The 18,936-nt window shown below is 54.0% G+C and overlaps 1 protein-coding gene across 1 annotated transcript in view; it reads right to left on the minus strand.

The window, feature by feature from the left end:
• Window positions 1-18,936, minus strand: part of LOC122210233 (katanin interacting protein) — a 192,692-nt gene that overhangs the window by 116,594 nt on the left and 57,162 nt on the right. Inside the window, exons 5-8 of the mRNA XM_042922814.1 lie at window positions 16,998-17,167; window positions 15,321-15,418; window positions 5,428-5,559; window positions 385-513 (exon numbers count right to left, since the gene is read on the minus strand). Of these exons, the coding sequence (XP_042778748.1) occupies window positions 385-513; window positions 5,428-5,559; window positions 15,321-15,418; window positions 16,998-17,167 (529 nt within the window). The remainder of the gene's footprint in view (window positions 1-384; window positions 514-5,427; window positions 5,560-15,320; window positions 15,419-16,997; window positions 17,168-18,936) is intronic.

An 18,936-nucleotide genomic window follows, 5' to 3' on the forward strand; every position in this document is an offset into this window, starting at 1 on the left:
CACAGGGTTGAGGTTTCCAGTCTGGGTTTCTCTGAGGGCTGGGTGAACAACATCCTTTCTCTTGTCCTCAGTTTCTCCAAACTACAAAATGAGGACGAAAGTACCTAGCAGTTAACTCACAGGGTTAATGCAGTGATGGATGCTCCACACTCAGCACGGTGCTTAGCACTTAGTAAATGTTCATCTAATGTGAGCTTCTACCCACATCAAAAACTAGTTCATTAAGTCAAATCTCACATGTATTGTTTTAAACCTAACGGGTGGGCTAGAGGTTTTCTGTTAAAGCCAAATCCTGGTGTGATTTTCCTATCCTACAGCCCAGCTGCTTGGCTATGGCAAAGACCCTGGCCCTTCGTGGGGTTATGAGGCTGAAGTCCATCTTACCATTACATCCTGAATAGTTAAGAGGATCCTTTCTTTGTCTGCACTGCTGGCAGGGTCTGGTAATCCATGTGCATTCAGAAGGGAGACATTAAAATCACAGGGCGTGGTGCCCGTAGGAGACTTGGTACCCTAGGGGCAAGCAGAGAGAATGGGCGTGGTAAAAGCAATTTACGTCCCTGAAGATGGGCTGGGTCCCTCGTTCTCTCTGTTGGTCTCCATGCCTCCCGTCTGCCTCCTCACCGTCCATCATTCTCGGCTCTCTCTCTCCCAAAGCTGAGCTGGTCAAACTCATCCCTGCCTTACCCACACCGCTGTAGACACACAGTTAGTAAAGAGACCAGGATTCAAACTCAGGGCACCAACAACCTAGACACTGGGCTCAGTGAGTACCGACATACGGCGTCCACATCTTGCTGAATAAAGAAAGTGGGATATCAAATAGTGTGGATGGTATATAATCCCATGTATGTGAAAACAGCTATAAAAAGTGAAGGAAAAAATGGTTCTCACTTGAAAGTTATTTAAATGGTAATCCAAAACAGAAGTACCCAAGCAACGCGACGGGCTTAAAAACAATCTTTCATTGTTTAAGCCTCACCGTTGAAATTAATGAATGGCAAACTGGAGGGATTTGCTACAGGGCCCTCCCTGCTGGGAACCGGGTGGGATTCCCACTGGGGGATGCCTGGCCAGTGATGGCACCCTCTAATCTCCACGATTCCCATAGGTGGGTGAGCCGTCATGGGCCTCGGCAGAGTCCACACGTGGTGGACCTACTGGGGGCACACAGGCTGTGAACAGGTCTTCAGTTGTTTGTATGTGTCAGCAAATAGCAATGACTTTAAAACATCGAATTGTAATTGTGGGCAAATATCCAGTTCATCCCACACCAGGGTCCACACAATGGAGGCATTCCAGAAGATGATGGGGCGGCCAAGTCTTCCCATCAACCCATCATGCTCGCAGGAAAAATCAAATAACTAAAACTCAGGAATTACCACCACTCACTGGGGATGGGCCAGGACTGGAACATTCCAGATAAACCATCTCCTCTTGGATGTAATCAATACCTTTCATATGTTATGAATGTAAGAAATTTTTATTCTGGATGGATACACCCATCTATGACCTCTGGGGCAGTGGGATTATGAAAAGACTTTTATTTTCTTTGTATGGGTTGAATTTTATTTTTTTTTAATTTTTATTTTTTATTTTAGACGGGGGGGGGGGGGGGGGGGGGGGGGGGGGGGGGGAAGAGGGGTAGAGGGAGAGAAAGAGAGAATCCCAAGCAGGCTCCAGGCTCAGCGCGGAGCCCAAAGCAGGGCTCGATCCCACAACGCTGGCGTCGCCACCTGAGCCGAAATCAAAGAGTCAGCCACTCAACCGACTCAGCCACCCAGACGCCCCGATACATTGTTTATTGTCTGTCTTATCTTCGGTGTGTAGAACGGTACCTGGGATCTGTCGTGGGGACCAGGCACCTGCAGTGCACACACCTGTGTAAGGACACAGCCGCTCCTCAGCTCCGACCGCTGCTGTTACGTAAGGATCTGCCTCCCAAACAGTTCGGATTTTTCAAGAGAAGCCCCAAATTCCCATTTCGACATGGACTCTCCTGATTCTTAAATGTCAGCTAGTAATTCTTTCGAAAACACCGTGCAAGTCCATGGGCTGAGGCCAACGGAGCCTGTCTGCAGCATGCGGGTCTGCGAACTCAGAGCCCGCAAGAAATTGAAGATCACCAAGGGTATGATTGAAGGCAAACAGGCTGGTATGTTTCAACAGTGAAGGTCAGACGAAAAGTACACATGCGGACACGGATTTCCTTTTGCTCCCCCTCGGAGCTGCGCTTGCAAACAGTGTGAGGTGGCTGAGTATATTTAGCCACACGCTTTTCTTCTTCTTTTTTTTTTTTTTCCTCTCTAGTTCAGACTGCGTCTCTTAAGCCTTCTGTCTCGGCCGAAAACGCGTGTTACCATTTCACTCTTTCGCTTCGCGGGAAAATAACTCCGAGGGGAAATTGACTGTGAAGCCTTACAGAGTGCCCCCTCAAGATGGGGAGAAAAAGGAAAGAAGGAAATACAGTCAAGCGCTCACAGTGGAGACAAGGCAGGGCGGGCAGGGCAGGGCCATGCTGCTTCAGAGCGTGTGTGCACCCAGGAATGCTAATGGGGCTTACAGCTCGTGAGGGGCGGGCTGCCTTGTGCTGCAGGCAGCCTGGGGGCTTGCAAAGGAAGGAATATATGTTCACTTAACAGGAGGTACCAGAGGAGAAGAGGGAACTACCCCACTTTTCGCGCCGAAGGCATGCACACATTCCGTGCGGGGCGGGGGCGTGGCCGGGACTGGACCGGGCTGAACTTGGCTACAGACTAGCCTCCCAAGCTAAGAGAAACTGATGGCTGTTGGCAGAGGCAGGTGCTCAGACCCTGAGCCGGGCGCCGTTCTGTTGTTCCAAAAGCAAGTGTGTACGTGTGTGAGCGCGTGTGCTGTGTTTGTGGTATGGGAGGTGGGTGTTAAAGGCAGTAAAGCCCACGCTAGAGTGTTGCCTACTGTAAAATCCCTTTAATACGGACTGGGTAGGAAACAAGGGCACTGGGTTAAGTCCATAAAACCAGCGCCACCCCCCCCCCCTCACCGGCCCCCTCCAGGAAGACAGAATTTCCAATTTACTTTTAGACTTTTGCAGCTGGGATGTGAAACAAAGCAACCCTTTGCTCTTTACCTGTCCTTCTTTTACGAGCAAAGAAGGAAATACAAACAGGCAAACACAACACAAGAATGTTTCCTGGACAATATTCCCACTTTTATGAGTGCTTTGCAGTTCTTAAAGGCAGGGTTTGGTACAGGAGCGGCATTCAAAAGCAAGATTTGGGGGGCACCTGGGTAGCTCCGTCACTTAAGCTTCCGACTTCGGCTCAGGTCGTGATCTCGCGGTTCATGAGTTCGAGCCCTGTGTCCGGCTCTGTGCTGACAGCTCAGAGCCAGGAGCCTGCTTCGGATTCTGTGTCTCCCTCTCTCTCTGCCCCTCTCCTGCTTATGCTCTCTCTCTCTCTCTCACGCACACACAAATAAATAAACATTAAAAACAATTCTTTTTTTAAAAAAAGCAAGATTTTGTTCTTTTAGGGAGGCTATTGAATCTGCAGCCTGCACTCACAGTGGAACAAAGGCCCGGGGGATGGGACGGGGGATGGCCCGGGGGCCTCTGTCCTGTGGCGTCCCGATAATTTTGCTTCTATATAGACATGGCGATGATCTATGCACTCATTCTATATATAAAAGCGATGCCCTCAGAATAAAACCCAGCTACCTGGACTCGCCCCTCACAGCCCCCTCCACTGCCCTGCCCGGGGCTCATCGTGCCCTGCCTGGTCTGCCCCACACTCCCACCTTGCTCATGCTGTGCCTGAGCCTCATGTCGTCTGTGCTTGCTGTTCCCTCTGCCTGCAATGCTTTTCCCACCAGGTTTCAGCTGAACTGTCACACCGGAAGGCAGCCTTCCCGCCCTCTCTGCCGTGTCTGAAGCTGCCCTCTCTCCCACACTCTTCCACTTTCCTCTGTTTTCTTCGCAGAACGTGACCATACCTGCAATTGTTGCTTTCTTTATCTCTTGGTCTATTCTTTTTTTTTTTCAATTTTATTTTTTATTTCTTAAAACTTCCATCTAAGTTAGTGAGCATATAATGCAACAATGATTTCCTTAGTGCTCCTTCCCGATTTAGCCCATCCCCCCTCCCACAACCCCTCCAGTAACCCTCTGTTTGTTCTCCATATTTAAGAGTCTCTTATGCTTTGTCCCCCTCCCTGTTTTTATATTACTTTTGTTTCCCTTCCCTTATGTTCATCTGTTTTGTCTCTTCAAGTCCTCGTATGAGTGAAGTCATAGGATTTTTGTCTTCCTCTGACTAATTTCACTTAGCATAATTCCCTTCAGTTCCATCCACGTGGTTGCAAATGGCAAGATTTCATTCTTTTTGATTGCCGAGTAATACTCCATTATATATATATATGCCACATCTTCTTTATCCATTCATCCGTCGATGGACATTTGGGCTCTTTCCATCCTTTGGCTACTGTCGATCATGCTGCTATAAACATGGGGGTGCTTGTGTCCCTTGGAAACAGCACACCTGTATCCCGTGGAGAAATGCCTCGTAGCGCCATGGCTGGGTCGTAGGGTAGTTCTAGTTTTAGTTTTTCGAGGAACCTCCGTACTGTTCTCCAGAGTGGCTGTGCCAGCTTGCGTTCCCATCTTGGTCTCTTCTTTACTGTCTACCCCCCACCCCCACCCCCGCCCCGGAGTATAAGTTGCTTAAGAATAGGGCCCCCGTGCGTTTTGTTTGTTTCTGTGTCTCTGGTGCCAGGGACAGAGCCTGATGCTCCGAAGTGGGTGCCCAACCAATGCCTGCTGAATAGAAGCCCAGCACGCACCGTCGGAGGTCCCTGGATTTCACAGGTGACACGGCGGTTTGAGGAGGGGACTGAAACGCCCCATTGCCTGCCTCATCAGCGGCTGCGCGGCTGTGGACTCTTGAGCTCCAGTTCTGTGGGGCTTCTGGGCATTTCCGTGTGTGGCTTCTGCTGCCCCAGGGGGTGGGGTGATACTCAAAATCTTTAACAGCAGGTGCATACATACAGTTGTGGCCAGGCTGAGTATCAGCTCTGCCCGCCTCCCCTCCCCTCCTTGCCCCACACTCCGCCCCAGCCTCTCGGACCCCGGCAAGTGTCACTTCCTCGAGGAAGCCTTCCTGGATACCCTCTCTCCTGGCCCCACCACGCCCTGCCCCACCCCTCAGCAAGCTCTTGCGGTGGAGGGACTGTAGGCTGTTGCCTCTTTGGGGTCGGACGCCAGCCCTTCTGACACCTGGACACCGTGTGCCTGGAGGAACATCCAGCATGTGGCCCGGCCTGGGTGCTCGTCACGGCGTGCGAAAGGGAGGACAAGAGTGAAGGAACTTAGGGACAGAAGGAGGGAAGGAATAAACAGCTGTCACAAAGTGCCCCCAGAGCCGCTACAGCACAAGCTGAGGCCAGTCCTACCTGTGGACGGTCCCCGGAAGCGTCTTTGGCCTTGACGGTCACATCCCCACACGGCTCAAAATCTTCAGAAGGGTCCAGAGGCGGCTCGATGTGCAGCCGCGGGCCAGCTTCCGTCCTGATCTGCACCGATTTCTATACAGAAAAAGTCAGATTGCTTGAGACGTGATGGGAGGAGCATCTGAATTCCTCAGAGGGGTGAGCACGTTAGCGGCTGATGGCGAGGCGGTAGGTCTGCATGGGCCACGCCACCTCTGCTCAGAGTCCCTGACTGGAGGGCCGCCTGGGTGGCCCGGTCGGTTAAGAATCGGACTTCGGCTCAGGTCATGATCTCGCGGTTCGTGAGTTCGAGCCCCGCGTCAGGATCTATCCGGTCAGCACAGAGCCCCCCTCAGATCCTCTCTTCCCCTCTCTCTCTGCCCCTCCCCTGCTTATGCATGCGTGCACTCTCTCTCTCAAAAGTAAAAAATAAAATTAAAAAAAAAGTCTTTACTGGTTCCTACTGCACAAAGGGTGTTCAGAATTTTTCACTAACTTTTTAGCTTGGAGTACTTTCTCAGTAGAATTTCAGTGGGTGTTATACTCCCCCCATATTGGCTTTGTGATCAAATAAGTTTAGGAGACCCTGGGTTTTCCTCGGGACTTCTCAGGGCTGGGGCCAGGGTGGCACAAGGGAGGCACCCAGGGAGCAACATTTAAGAAGGGGCTCCCTCTTAACAAAAATAATATAAAAACAGGGAGGGGGACAAAACAGAAGAGACTCATAAATATGGAGAACAAACTGAGGGTTGCTGGAGGGGTTGTGGGAGGGGGGATGGGCTCAATGGGCAAGGGGCACTAAGGAATCTACTCCCGAAATCATTGTTGCACTGCATGCTAACTAATTTGGATGTAAATTTTAAAAAATAAAAAATAAAATTAAAAAAAAAGGAAGAAGAAGGGGTTCCCTCTTGGGTGCCCTGCATGTGCACGAATCCAAGAGTGAGGGCCTCCTTAAACTTCCTGCTCCGGGCCTCACTCGAGTGAGGCCTGGCTATTAAAAGGCGGGACAGGTCGGCCAAGCCATGCATACTGGGTTCGTTACCCCGCTGCGGGACAGAGATTTATTTTATTTTTTCTTAAGTTATTTTTTTGAGAGAGATAGAGAGTGAGCAGGGGAGGGGCAGAGAGAGAGGGAGAAAGAGAGAACCCCAAGCAGGCTATGCACTGTCAGCACAGAGCCCGGTGTGGGGTTTGAACTCATGAGCTGTGAGAGCATGACCTGGGCCGAAACCAAGAGTCTGACGCTTAACCAACTGAGCCACCCAGGCGCCTGGGGACAGTGATTCATGCCTTTCCCCTCATGCCCTGGGTGAGAAGCCTCCACCCCTGTGAGACTCGGCTTCCCCACCAGCCTAGTGAACTTGATGATGAAGAAAATGACGCCGCCTGCGGGACTCTCACTGGGTAGGACCGAACACCTTTCTCATCCACGGTCACGCCGCCCCACCCCGCCCACCCCCGTGAGCGCGTTCACATTATGCGTCACGACACTGAATGCACACTGAGCGCCCCTCCAAGTCCTTCGCGTGCCTTTGCTCGTTCGGTCCTCACAGCAACCCCAGGGGGAAACCGAGGCACAAGGCCACAAGCCCCTTGCCCAAGGTCACACAGTGAGGAAGCCGCAGAGCCTCGATCTGAACCCCAGCAGCACAGCTCCAGAGGCCTTGCTCCAAACCAGGGATGGGTCCGTGTTTCCTGTACAGACTAAGGATTTTAGGTCCTGCCAATCATATGGTCTCTGTCACCAGAATTCAGCTGTCCCATTGTAGCTGGAAAGCAGCCATAGATAAAGCCTGAATGAATGGGCTTGCCTGTGTCCCCAAAAGACTTTATTTATAAGAAAAGGCTGTGGCCAGATTTGGCCCGAGAGCTGTAGTTTGCTGAGGGACCCCAGTACTAACCACCGCACTATAATGCCCCCAAAAGGCACGTGAAGGATAAATGTGCCCGGCCTGGGCTACAGGATGGAGGGAAATGAAGGAACTTCCTGAGAACACCTAACACTCAGAAAAGTAGGCAGGGGCTTGGCTATAGATCATGCGAGAAAAAGATCTTGGAAAGAAAGTTTAAAAAAGAAGAGAGAGAGAAAGAGGCTGAAAAAGGCAGACAGGGGGCCCCTGTTGGGGAACAGGGAGGACGCAGAGGTGCCGAAGGAAGGTGCTTTGGGACACTTTTCCTTCCATAGGCGATCCTGTCACTTAGCGATGCCCCCCAGTCTCCGACACCAAGTGTGAGCTCGCTGCCTCCCAGGCTGCGTCAGCTTGCTCTCAGAGCATTTCTTAGCATCAGCAGACCTATGGAGGCTAAGCAGGATCCAGGCCGGGAGACACCTGGGAGATTTCCTGCCTGGGGCCAGGATGAACCTGAAAGGGGTTTGAAGTTCATCTCCAAGATGGATTTTCTACCACAGACGCTGGGGAGGCCAGGCTCCTCCCCACTCCCCAGGATCCACTCAAAAACACCCAAATGCTGAAATGGAGATGGAGAGTGAGAGAGGCAGAGACAGTGGCGGGGGGGGGGGGGGGGGGGGAGAGAGCGAGAGGAGGGAAGGCAGGAAGGAAGGAGCCGGTGGGGAAGGGAGAAGAGGAGGGAGGAGGGAGGAGGGGAAGGGGCTGGGAGGGAGGAGCACCAGGCATGGGGCACACAGCCTGGCCCCTCTACAGGCTTCTGTTCCTTTATCCAGAAAGGGAGGACTCAGACGAGGACCTTACTCGTGGAAGGTCCAGGCACCAGCAGTATTGGCTTCTCCTGGGGATTTGTGAGAAATGCAGAATTTCAAGCCCCATCTCAGAGCTGCGAATCGGAATCTGCATTTTCACAAGAGCCCAGGTGGCTCGCACGCACACTCCAGTCTGAGCAGCGTGAGGTCTGTGAAGTCTTGCGGTGGGTGCTTCCGTCTGTGCTGCACGCGCCCCCCTGTCTTCTGGCAAAGGCACCCTGATTTTCTTTTGGGAAATCCTCCCCCTCCCCACCCCCAATCCAAGTGTTCATGTGGAACGGAGTCCACGGGGGGCTGGAGCATAGGACAGGCCCAGGCGATCTGAGCATTAGATCCTGCTGGCCCAGAGCGACCAGGTGACAGAATGCACGGTGGAGGCTGACAGTGGTCACCTTGGTGCCACACAGAGCAGCACAGGGAAAAGCAGAGTTGAGAGATGGAGAACGGGCTGTGCAACACTGTCTGAGCACCTGGATCCAGCCATACCTGAACCCCAGTTTCCCGCTGCCAAGTAAGAGAGCTGGCATTAATGCAGTTTTGCTGGTCTGATCTGAAGGATAAATATGAGAAAGAGCTCCAGCATTCAAGGAGGAGAGCCCCGGTATGCCTCTGTCCTCTGCAGCCTTCCCATCCTCCCTTTTCCCAGAAGCGCCCCTCTCCCTTCCCAGGAGCTTGTCACAACTGCTCGCCTGGCCGAGAGGTCGGGAGATGGGTTTGCAGTAGGCATTAAGGCACTTAACCAGCAAGCCCTTACTGAACACGGACTGCATACAAGGTTCTGGAAGCATGTTGAGATAGTAAAAAAAAAAAAAAAAAATGTAACAACCCGTGCCCTGGTCTCAAGGAGTTCACACAGAACTTGCAACAGAAGAACGCGTTTCTGAAGCAACACGTAACAAAATTAATGTGGTCCCGGAAGAGTTTTAAATGCCGAGTGGGCGCCGCCGGAGGGGAATAAATAGTCTCCCATCTGGCCTGCTCTCCCACCGCAGCCCCGGGGCTGTACCTCCGCCACCACTGGAGGAGAAGGGGAGCTGCCTCACCCACATCAAGACGCCCACCTCCCAATAAGCGCACGAGGCTGGAGGGTTCCAACCCAGCCCCCGGGCAGCGCCCGCTCCCCGCCGCCCACCTTCACGTGCTGGTGAGCATGATGCCCGAGCGCCTGGCTGGCTCCCCATCTGGCACGTTGCTTTACCTGGAGTGGGTGTTTGTAAGTGGCTGCTTTCTCCTGCCTCCTGGCAGCGCCCAGACCCGGGTGGACCCTGGTGGTATCAGCCACGCATCGGGACGGGGTTTTAAAGCCCTGACACCCGAACACCCATGTTCCAGTTTGCCCGCCCAAGGGCAGATCTTGCCCTCAGCCACACGCAACCCAAGGCCACGCTCAGAGTTATCTGTGTGTATCTGCCGCCCCCTTAGCAAAGCATTCTAAGAGATGCGCGTGCAAGCTGCTGTCAATGCGAAAGATAGACGGAGGCTAGGGGTTGCCCTGTATGGTTGTTCAGGTTGTGTGGTATGCAAATGGCTCCCTCTAGAGGTAGGAGTGCTCTGAAGATACTGACAGGCAGGTTTGGGGTGGGGAGGAAATATACCCTATTTGATATGTTCTTCCCGGATTTTCCTGATCTCTTACAAATAACAGCGCTCGACACTCTGACAGTGTGTGTCGTGCAAGGTCGCCGTAAAAGCCGATGCTTTATGGGCTGTTTCATTTATTGTCCTCTCTGCAGGGGTTTTCAAAATTCAGACACAGGAAAACAAAGGAAAGGGCTTCACGTTTTGACTCATGAGCTTTTCTGGAGGTATCTGCAGCTGCCTAGCCCACAACAGGAACCCGGATATGACAGTGGAGTGAGAGCAAAGCCTTGCTTTCCGGGCCTTGAAGGAAAGCCCACCCCCACCGTAAATTGCTGAAAGGCCAATCCCTTCACTACCAATTTAATGCTAAGAGCCCATGACGTTCATCAAATCTGACAGCATTTTGGTAAACGACAGCTCTGTTGATTAGGCCGCTGTCCACCCAAGTATTACAAGGCTGAGGAAGCCATAAATCTTAATCCGCTGATAGCAGGAGAAAGATCTGAGGCTGAGACGTGGTGGGGGATAAAGACTAGTGCCAACAGGAGCCCATTGATCACCTCCAGGCCGGTCCACGGGGCAGGTGGCAGCTCAGTCCCGGGACGGGTTTTACAGGTGCAGCCGGTCAGGCTCCAGGCCAGCGTTTGGATGAGCCGGTGACCTTCCGGCGCAGGGATCCTTGAGCCCGTGCGCCTGGGGGAGCCCCTTCCAGCGGGGGCATCTCGACCCCAAAGTGCTTCCTAGTTGCGGAGGGCAAGACCCTAAGAAGGGAGGTTATTCTACAGGAAGACACGAAGGCCTGGTCACCGGGAAGGGGCCGTGTGACCCAAAGGAATTTCAGGCAACACTCAGAACAAGTGGCTGGATGCAAGCTGGAGAGTGCAGAGGGCCACAGGGAGGAGGCAGAGTGCTGGCCAGGGGGAGACTGTGGCCGCCGTGTCCCCGGCTGACCCGGCTGTGGTCTGAGATGACACACTGAGTGCCTGTGTGCCCCCCACCATCCCTCCTGCTGGGCACAGCCATACGGGAGAAACCCCAGGACTGGGACAGGGCTGTAGTGTCTCTCCTGACGGGGTGGCTTTTGAGGACTGGCCACCACTGGCCACCGGGGGATTCTGCTTCCCTCACCGCCGCCTACCTCTGGCTGCCTCCAAGGATGGTGAGGCCCACCCAAAGGGGTGAGGGAAAGACTGCCTTCCTCTCTATCCTTCGCACCCGAAAATCCGTCCCCGTGTGCTTCCTACCATGGAGAAACTTTCTACTTAACCCTACTTCTTGGGGCCAAAGGAAACCCGACCAGTGCCTCTTCCTGGTGCAGTCGGTACATTGGGGCTACTTACTGTCCTGGACAAGAAGCTAGGGGACCCAGGCCCCGCTCAGGGAACAGCCTGGGGCGGGCAGGCTTTGCGTCATCCGACCCGGCCCACCTCCGCTCACACCCTCTCAGGGCGGGAGTGGGCATCTGGTCCAGGCTGACCAACTGAGGCATTGTCCCGGACAATTTCAACAAAGACTGGCAGGGAGAAGACACGAAGGGGTGGGTCGAGGAAGCTGAGGTGACCAGGGGACTCTGGGAGCTAGGGAAGGTTCGAGGTGGAGGCTGGGAGGATGAAGAGCCGAAAGCTGGAGAGACAAAGTCCTGCTTCAAAGCCTCCTGCCTGGTCCTCCTACAGCCACCTGGCCCCACGGGCATCCTTCGGCATGGGGCAGAGGGGATCTTTCCAAAATGTGAGCCCAAACACGCAACTCTCCTACTGAAAACCCCCCAGAGGATTCCCCACATTTAAAATGGAATCCAGGGGCGGGGGTCGGGGGGCAGCGCCTCGGTGGCTCAGTCGGTTGAGCATCCGACTTCGGCTCAGGTCACAATCTCACAGCTCGTGAGTTCGAGAACCCGCGTCGGGCTCTGTGCTGACAGCTCGGAGCCTGGAGCCTCCTTCGGATTCTGTGTCTCCCTCCCTCTGCCTCTCCCCTGCTCACGCTCTGTCTCTGTCTCTCTCTCAAAATAAATAAACATTAAAAAAAAATTTCTTCCAAATTTATTTCTAGAGCTACTCTCCCCCCGCAACGACCCTGTCCGTCTCCCCCCTCCCCCCCACCCCCCTCCTGCGTAGCACTTGTTTCTTTGTTTACTTGCTCCTGGTCCTCTGCCTGCCCGCCCACACACCCCCGGAACCGTGAGCTCCAGGAGAGCTGGGCCAGGCCTGCCTCGGTCACGGCTCGGACCCCAGCGCCTCTCCGTGTCCACAGTGGAGCAGGTGCTCGGTAGAGGTCACCAAATGAACAACGGACTGAATAAATGAAGGAACACCCTGGAGCGAAGCCCTGAGGTCTCCAGGCAGAGCCGCCCTCGGCACCTGCCCCCCACGGACGACAGTGACGGTCATGACCGTCTACCGCCTGCTTCCTCTGTGCCGGGCGCTGCTGGCCACGTTGCACAGACACCGGCTCACCCGGTCCTCATGAACTACCCTACCAGGCGGGTGCCATTCTTAACCCCAGCTGCAGACAAGGAAACGGGCACAGAGAGGTTGAGCAGCTTATCCAGGGCCACACAGCTAGGAGGAGGTGGAGCCCGGGCTTTGACGTACGGCTGCGGGGCTCCTGAGTCGGTAAGCTTAAACGCCTCCTTGGATTTGTCCGTCCCCTGCCGCCTGGTGCTCCTACCCGAAGCTGAAGGACCCCCTGTGACACACACCACGCCTGCACTCCCTCCGGGCGGCCTGGGAGGTTTGCACGCAAAGCTCAGAGACCTCACACCGCCGGGGCACACAGCTAGGAAGTAGGTTGACCCCAAAGCCCATTCCCGTCTCTCCAGGGGACGCAGGTTCAAACGCCCCAGGGAGCCAGGCCGGAAATGGAAAGGCAGGAAGCCCCCCCCCACCCCCCACCCCCCACCCGTGTGAGAGAAGCAGTGGCCGCAGCACAAGGCCACCACACCTGCCACTGGGCCTCAGCTCTGGGGCGCTAAGGGGAGTGGTGAGGACTGCGGCAAACAGAAGCACTTTGCCCAGCCTTACCGGGGTAGGGGGCAACCACTACTCTGCTCTAAAGGCTGCCTCGCAGAGAGGGGAGGCCGGCGTGAGGGCCAGATCTTTCCATTTTCCCAGGGAAGTAGGAATCTAGCTTTTTAAAAATATAGAAGAACTTTCTGAATTTAAATGTTAGCAAGTGACTAAGTCTTTTTTAAACTGTGTGAGTCCAAAAAACACCCTCCGGGGGACAAGTTCAGCCCACAGGCCTCAAGCTGCGCGCTCCCGAGTCCAGCAGGCCATATGCCTGGAACAGTCACCACGTCTGTCTTGCAGGCTGGGCGGTCCCCAGGCCTTTATAGCCGAGGGGGGGACTCCTGGGGCAGGACCAGAGCCTTATCTGATTTTTTTTTTTTTGTTTCGAACCCCAGAGCCCCACACAGTGCCTGGCCCGTGGTAATACATCTTTTTAAATGAAAGGATGATTTGTCTCGAGACATGGCTTCTACCCCTCTCACGACTTCCGCGCGTTCTCTGGCTTGTCCATCTTGGAGGAGTGGTCCCCAAGGCACGGTAGTGGTGGGGGTGGGCTGACCCCCAGGACCCATTCCACTTCCCTCCTAGGGTGGCTTTACGTTCAGGAGAGGCCGGAAAGTCAGCCCGTGTTTCCCAGATACCCTTTCCGTGGGGGTTCTGGATGTGAGCTGGGTGCAGCCGATCCGACGACTTCATACAAGGCAGGGGACGCGGAAATGAGGTGGAAGCAAGGGGACACATGCCGGCTGATTCTGTGCTAACCACAGTGCAGAGGTGAGGGGTTTTGCAAGTGTCCCAGCCTGGCCGGACAGGCTACGGGCATCGTTGCTCTAGCAGGCGCGGCATCATTCGAGGCCATCGGTTGTGGCGGGAGCCACCTGGTTCCCGGATGACAGCTCAGGTGACCCAGCCCTGATGCGGATCCCCCACCTTCCCCACTGGGCCCTAGGGAGCAGTTCTCCTGGCAGGCTGTGTGAGAAGCACAGAGACCTTGTGAGCACCGGACTCCCTGTATTCCATCCATCTCTGATTAAAACGGCCTGAATGGTCTCTACTGTTAGGCAGTGACTGACCCCTGACTGATACGGTACAGAAGGACAATTACAGCCTTCACGGCATTGGGAAGCTAGGAAATTAGCCATGATTAGGCCCTGTGAAGTGTGGGACCACAGGCAGAGGCCGGGGAGGGATGCTAATTAATCTTAGGCCAAGTCTTTTAAATTGCACAGGCTCTGGGGCCGGCCATTAAGTCACAGTCTAAGATGTAAATATGGCTCCTGATAATAGAAGGCACTCAGAACAACCAGAAGGAGGGTCTGAAGTGGGAAGTGGAGACAGGCCTCCTTAATGAGAAATTAACATTCATTGCTGGGGACAAAAGGAGGCCTCCAGGCTGCGTGCCCTGGAGGCCTTGCTCAGCAAGCCCCGGCAGGAACACCCAGCCACATTTAATCACAGACCCACAAAGGCAGGGGAGACCAGTGGGTTTGGGGGTCACCGGTCCAGTGTTCAAACGTCAGCCTACCCTCCTCCCTTAGCGGCTGCGTGACCCTGAGCAGGTCACCTCACTTCTCTGGGCCTCAGTTTCACCAATGGCATGATGAGGATAGTTACAGACCTACAGGGTTATCGCACAGATGGGCCAGTAAAGCTTATGGAAGTATTTACTATAGACCCACACATACAGCCCCGTGCAGAAGGTTCTAAGGGCAGTACTTCCCAACCTGGGTGAACACAGGATTGAAAAGGATTACATACCATTGCTTAAGCCGCACCTCAGACCAGGTGAGTCAGAATCCCTGGGGGGGGGGGGGCTCCCCAGGTGGTATGAACGTGCAGTGGGGGTTGAGAAGCACTGATCCCAAGCAAGTGGCCAGATAAGGACCACGTGGGCAAGAACACCACGCTTGGAGCAAAGGTCTGGGCTGAAGTCTTGATTCTGGTTGACCTTGGAAGAAAGCTCACTTAGCTTTTCTGAGCATTCAAGTCTGTGGCTCCCTTAGAAGAGGAAGAACATTGGAACTTTACCCTGCAGGTCTGCCTCGAGGGCAAAGGAGAGGAGTCACGCGGGAGCAAGGCTCGTACCTGGTTGGCACTCAAGAACGCCAGCTGCTGGCGTCAGCACCATCAACAAGCAGCCCTAAGTGCATCTCAGGTCTGTGGGGCAGGGGCTTTGCCTTGTTACCCACTGCATCCCTGGCATCAAAGACTATGCCCGGCACATAGTAGGTGCTCAGTAAAAGACAGCTGTATGAACGAGTCATCACGAAGGGGGCTGAGAGTGCGCACGTGATCCTCCTGCGTAGGGCTGGGGTGACCCCATCGGAAGGGAGGATCACGCCACAGAGAGAGGGCTGGGAGGTCCCCAGTCTCCTCCACTCCCCAGGGGCCAGGACTGCATGCAAAGAGGCCACCTGCAGGGTGCCCGGCCAGCCCCACCGCTGCCCGCGGGGATTCTGAAAGGTTCTGTCACAATAACCCTGCTCCTTCTTCTAAAACACGAGCTCGGGCCGTGTGTCTTGACTCTCCCCCCAGGGTTTCCTGACCTGGTGCCATCCTCGGCGCTGAACTTTGGAAGGGGCTGTCCGCGAGTTGCGTCTTAAAGCTTCTTCCGCTTCTCGAAACAGGGTTCTTCGCCCGTAATCTGCACCAGACATGAGAGAAGGGGATTTGGTGAGGCGCCCGTGACAAGCTCACACCCAAGGCAGATTCATGACTCACATCTAAAACGCACATCAGGTGCCCAAAGTCCCGTCTGCGGAGCGGGCCACTGTAGTCCCATTGGTAGCCGCAGGGCGTTAGGAAACAAGCCAAATGCGCAGCGAAAAGGGCAAGGGTAGTAAGTCACAGCTGAATCAGGCAGGTCTATGTACAAAAGGAAAAATCTCCGACATACGGAAGCAGGGCACACACAGTGGGCACAATCGGCCAGCGTTTGTGTAAAAGAGGAGAGGGGAGATATATTTGTTGAATGAGTAAAGATACTACTCTGTGGCCCAAGTAGAAAGACCGTTACCTGCACCTCCCTGAAACCCGGACCAGGAGAGGCCTGCACCTGCCAACTAGCAGCAGGCTGGCCAGAAGCCTCGTCCGTGAAACCGTGAAACCTAGAAGAATCATTCCATTCCCCTTGTTGCCCTGGGGGCCAGGAAGCTCATTCTAAACTCTAAGCTCAACTGCAGGGGCTCTCCTAGGGGAAGGTTTGGGACATGACTTTCGCCTTTTATCTCCTCGTTTTGACTTTTACCGTCTATTTTACTGTTGTTTTGGCTTTTGCCGTCTACTAATGGCTTGGGATATCTACCGTACCTGTAAGGCAATGAATTAGAACAACACAGATCAAGATTATTGTCTGATGGACATTTTACATTTCTTATGTCAGTTAGTCTTCCTGGCAAGCCCGCAAGGTGGACGTGATTGTTCCCATCTTATAGAAGAGGAAACTGAGGGTCAGAGAGGACCCAACTGCCAGAGGTTTCAAAGCCAGAGAGTGGCAGAACAGAGTTCAAAGCCAGCCCTGCCTCATTCCAAATGCTCTTTCTGTAACTCAGTAGCACACCGGCTTCTCAGACAAAGCCACCCGACGTGGAGGGCATGCTGGCGCCCCGGGGATGGGCACCCCTGTTAGTCCCATTTGAAAGATGAGGAAACAAAGGCACGTGGCCAAATTGGGACCCAACCCCGTGTGCTCTGCCATTTCATTCATTTTACCGCCAGGTCATTTTTATTGGTGCCTGTTTTGGGCCAGCCCCTCGGTGGGGTGCTCGTATTGCCCCCCCCTCAGCTTTCAGGACAGGACACATGAAATCTGTTGAAAGTACATGGAGCATGGATTAACTAAATTCAGAAATGAACAGTGGGAATCAAATATCACCCAGGGGTTAGGTACTGAGGTTAAGACAGATCCAGTGAAAATCGGGTATCATTTCAATTATCCTAGACATTTCCTTCAATTACTGGCACTATGAAACATAAAAGCCAGGAATTTACCGCCCTGGCCACCTTCTCCCTGGGGTAATGGAGGCCAAGATGACCCTTTAAAAGGAAGAAAAAAGGGTTTCTCTCTCTTCCTCCCTCTCCTGTTCTCTTTCTGGCCAAGCGGGCACAGTTAGTGTGTATGTAGGTTAACCGGTCATTTGCTGGGAAGTTCACGTGCATCGGATGTGGGTCCGCGGTGCCGAACGAGCTAGCGCGTTGCAGGGGCCGGACGGGCCAGTGCTCACCGTGCGTCCCCTCGGCGTGCGAGGCGCTTCTGGTGAAGTCGGGGTGGACAGCTTTCCGGGGTGAGGTCTTCAGCTCAGAGTTGGCCCCGTTGACGTAGACGGAGAAGCCTTGTTCCAAATGCTCCAGTCTCAGCTGCATGGGGTCCTTGGATCTCAAGTGCTTGAGTATCCTGGAAGAGAAACGATCATTCATTCCTCGTTCTGGAAGCCTGGGCCGCCCACCCCCGACGCAGGGGAGGGGGGGAGAGAACTACCGCTCTGATGGGCAAAGCATCTCGAATCGGGAGGCCGGGTGGCGGGCGCCCAGCTGTTCATCGACAAACAGCCTGGAAGAGGCCCATTACGCACACAGAGAAGCAGCAAGGGGGAGACTGTTTCGGGCCCGGCAGGGCTGTTTCTGCTTTCGTTCTGAGGCCCAAGCTCAGGTTAGCGGCGACGAAGGCACACGTCGTCCTCGCCCCGCGGTGGCTGAGACAGAAAGCAGGCGCGTGTGCGCATTGCCTCCACACAGCCTGGGTTTCCTGGAGACCCCAACCTCATGCATCTCCACGTTGTGCGGACGGTGGCACCTTCTCCAGCGTGCAACGAAACATGCTGGGTGTCAGGTCGTAAGCCTTTGCGAGAGATTTCCTAGAATATCTACGAAGCAGGAAACATCCCGCGTCAGACCAGGCAGACTGACTCCTTTTGCTTCAGGAAACAAACGCGTTCTCAGACGCTCACCCCTGGTATCCCCGATGTCATCATCTTCTATGCCGATGCAGTGAAAGAACATATCAATGTAGGCTTTAATTCAAGATTAGTGACAGGATTGTCACACCCTCTGGCTGAAAGGGTCTCGGCGTCAACATGGCTGGCCTCTAGTTCAAGTTTTCTTGAAAGCCTTGGGTCTTTCCCAACTATACTGTAGTGCCATAAAGAGCGTGCAGCAACCTCGTCCCCCCCCCCCCCCCCCCCCCCCCCCCCGCCGTCCCCGTCCCCTGCCCCTGGAGCCGCTCCCGGCTCCAAGCCCCAGGGCCTCCACAAACGTCTCTGCTCACTCCCGCGTCAACCGGATTTATTTCCGCACAGGAAGCGATGCAATCAAACCACATGGCAACGAGCGTGCATCCCCTTTGTGATTAAATAAGTTCCTACCAAACAAGCGAAATGTAAATGTTTTTAAAATATGGAAATAGGAATCACCTGGAGGGTGCGTACTAGGTGCCAAACTCTGTTCTAAATGCAGTGCGCATACGGGATCTGATGGTCGTCATCGGTGGTAGTTTTGCTCCGTAAAGTCACCGCAAACACTGAGTTGGTGACTAAAGAAACTCTGTCCCCAGGGCAAAACACGGGATTCGGTTCCTGCGAGCCTCCGTCACAGCATTTTCATCAACTGATCAGTACATAACCTTGCTGTACGTGAGTTTCGGTTTAAAGGCACCTTATTTAACACAGAGTTGATGCGCTGACATCGAACTCACGGCCGACAGCAGTGTTCTAACTCAGGCCTGACGGAAGCTCGTCCAACGCGTGTTATTTTCTCCTTAAGAGACATCATAGCCTTCTCGCGCTTCGGCACACGACATGGCACTTTAGCGACAGGCCCGGGGGCCAGTGTCAACAGCAAAATCACCAACAAAAAGCATGAAAATGTGGAAAACGGGGCACTAAGTATACTGCGAAAAAGACGCTTTGTTTTGGGGGGAAAGGGTTGGAACAAGAAGGTAGAGCGGTCCCGTGTTCTACCAAAGTTGGGAATGTGTGTGTCGCACAATGAAAATGTTTTGCCCCTCTGCACGTGCCTTTGAATGACCACAAGAGCTCTGTAAATACTGACTTTGGGGTTATGAATAAATTTCAGGGAGTGGTGAATTTGTATTCAGGGAACACGTGAATAATAAGGATTGACTGTATTAAGGCATTAATCTTCCCCCAACAACCCTATGGGGCAATT

This window comes from Panthera leo, chromosome E3, assembly GCF_018350215.1.
Source record: "Panthera leo isolate Ple1 chromosome E3, P.leo_Ple1_pat1.1, whole genome shotgun sequence".
NCBI classification, from domain to species: domain Eukaryota; kingdom Metazoa; phylum Chordata; class Mammalia; order Carnivora; family Felidae; genus Panthera; species Panthera leo.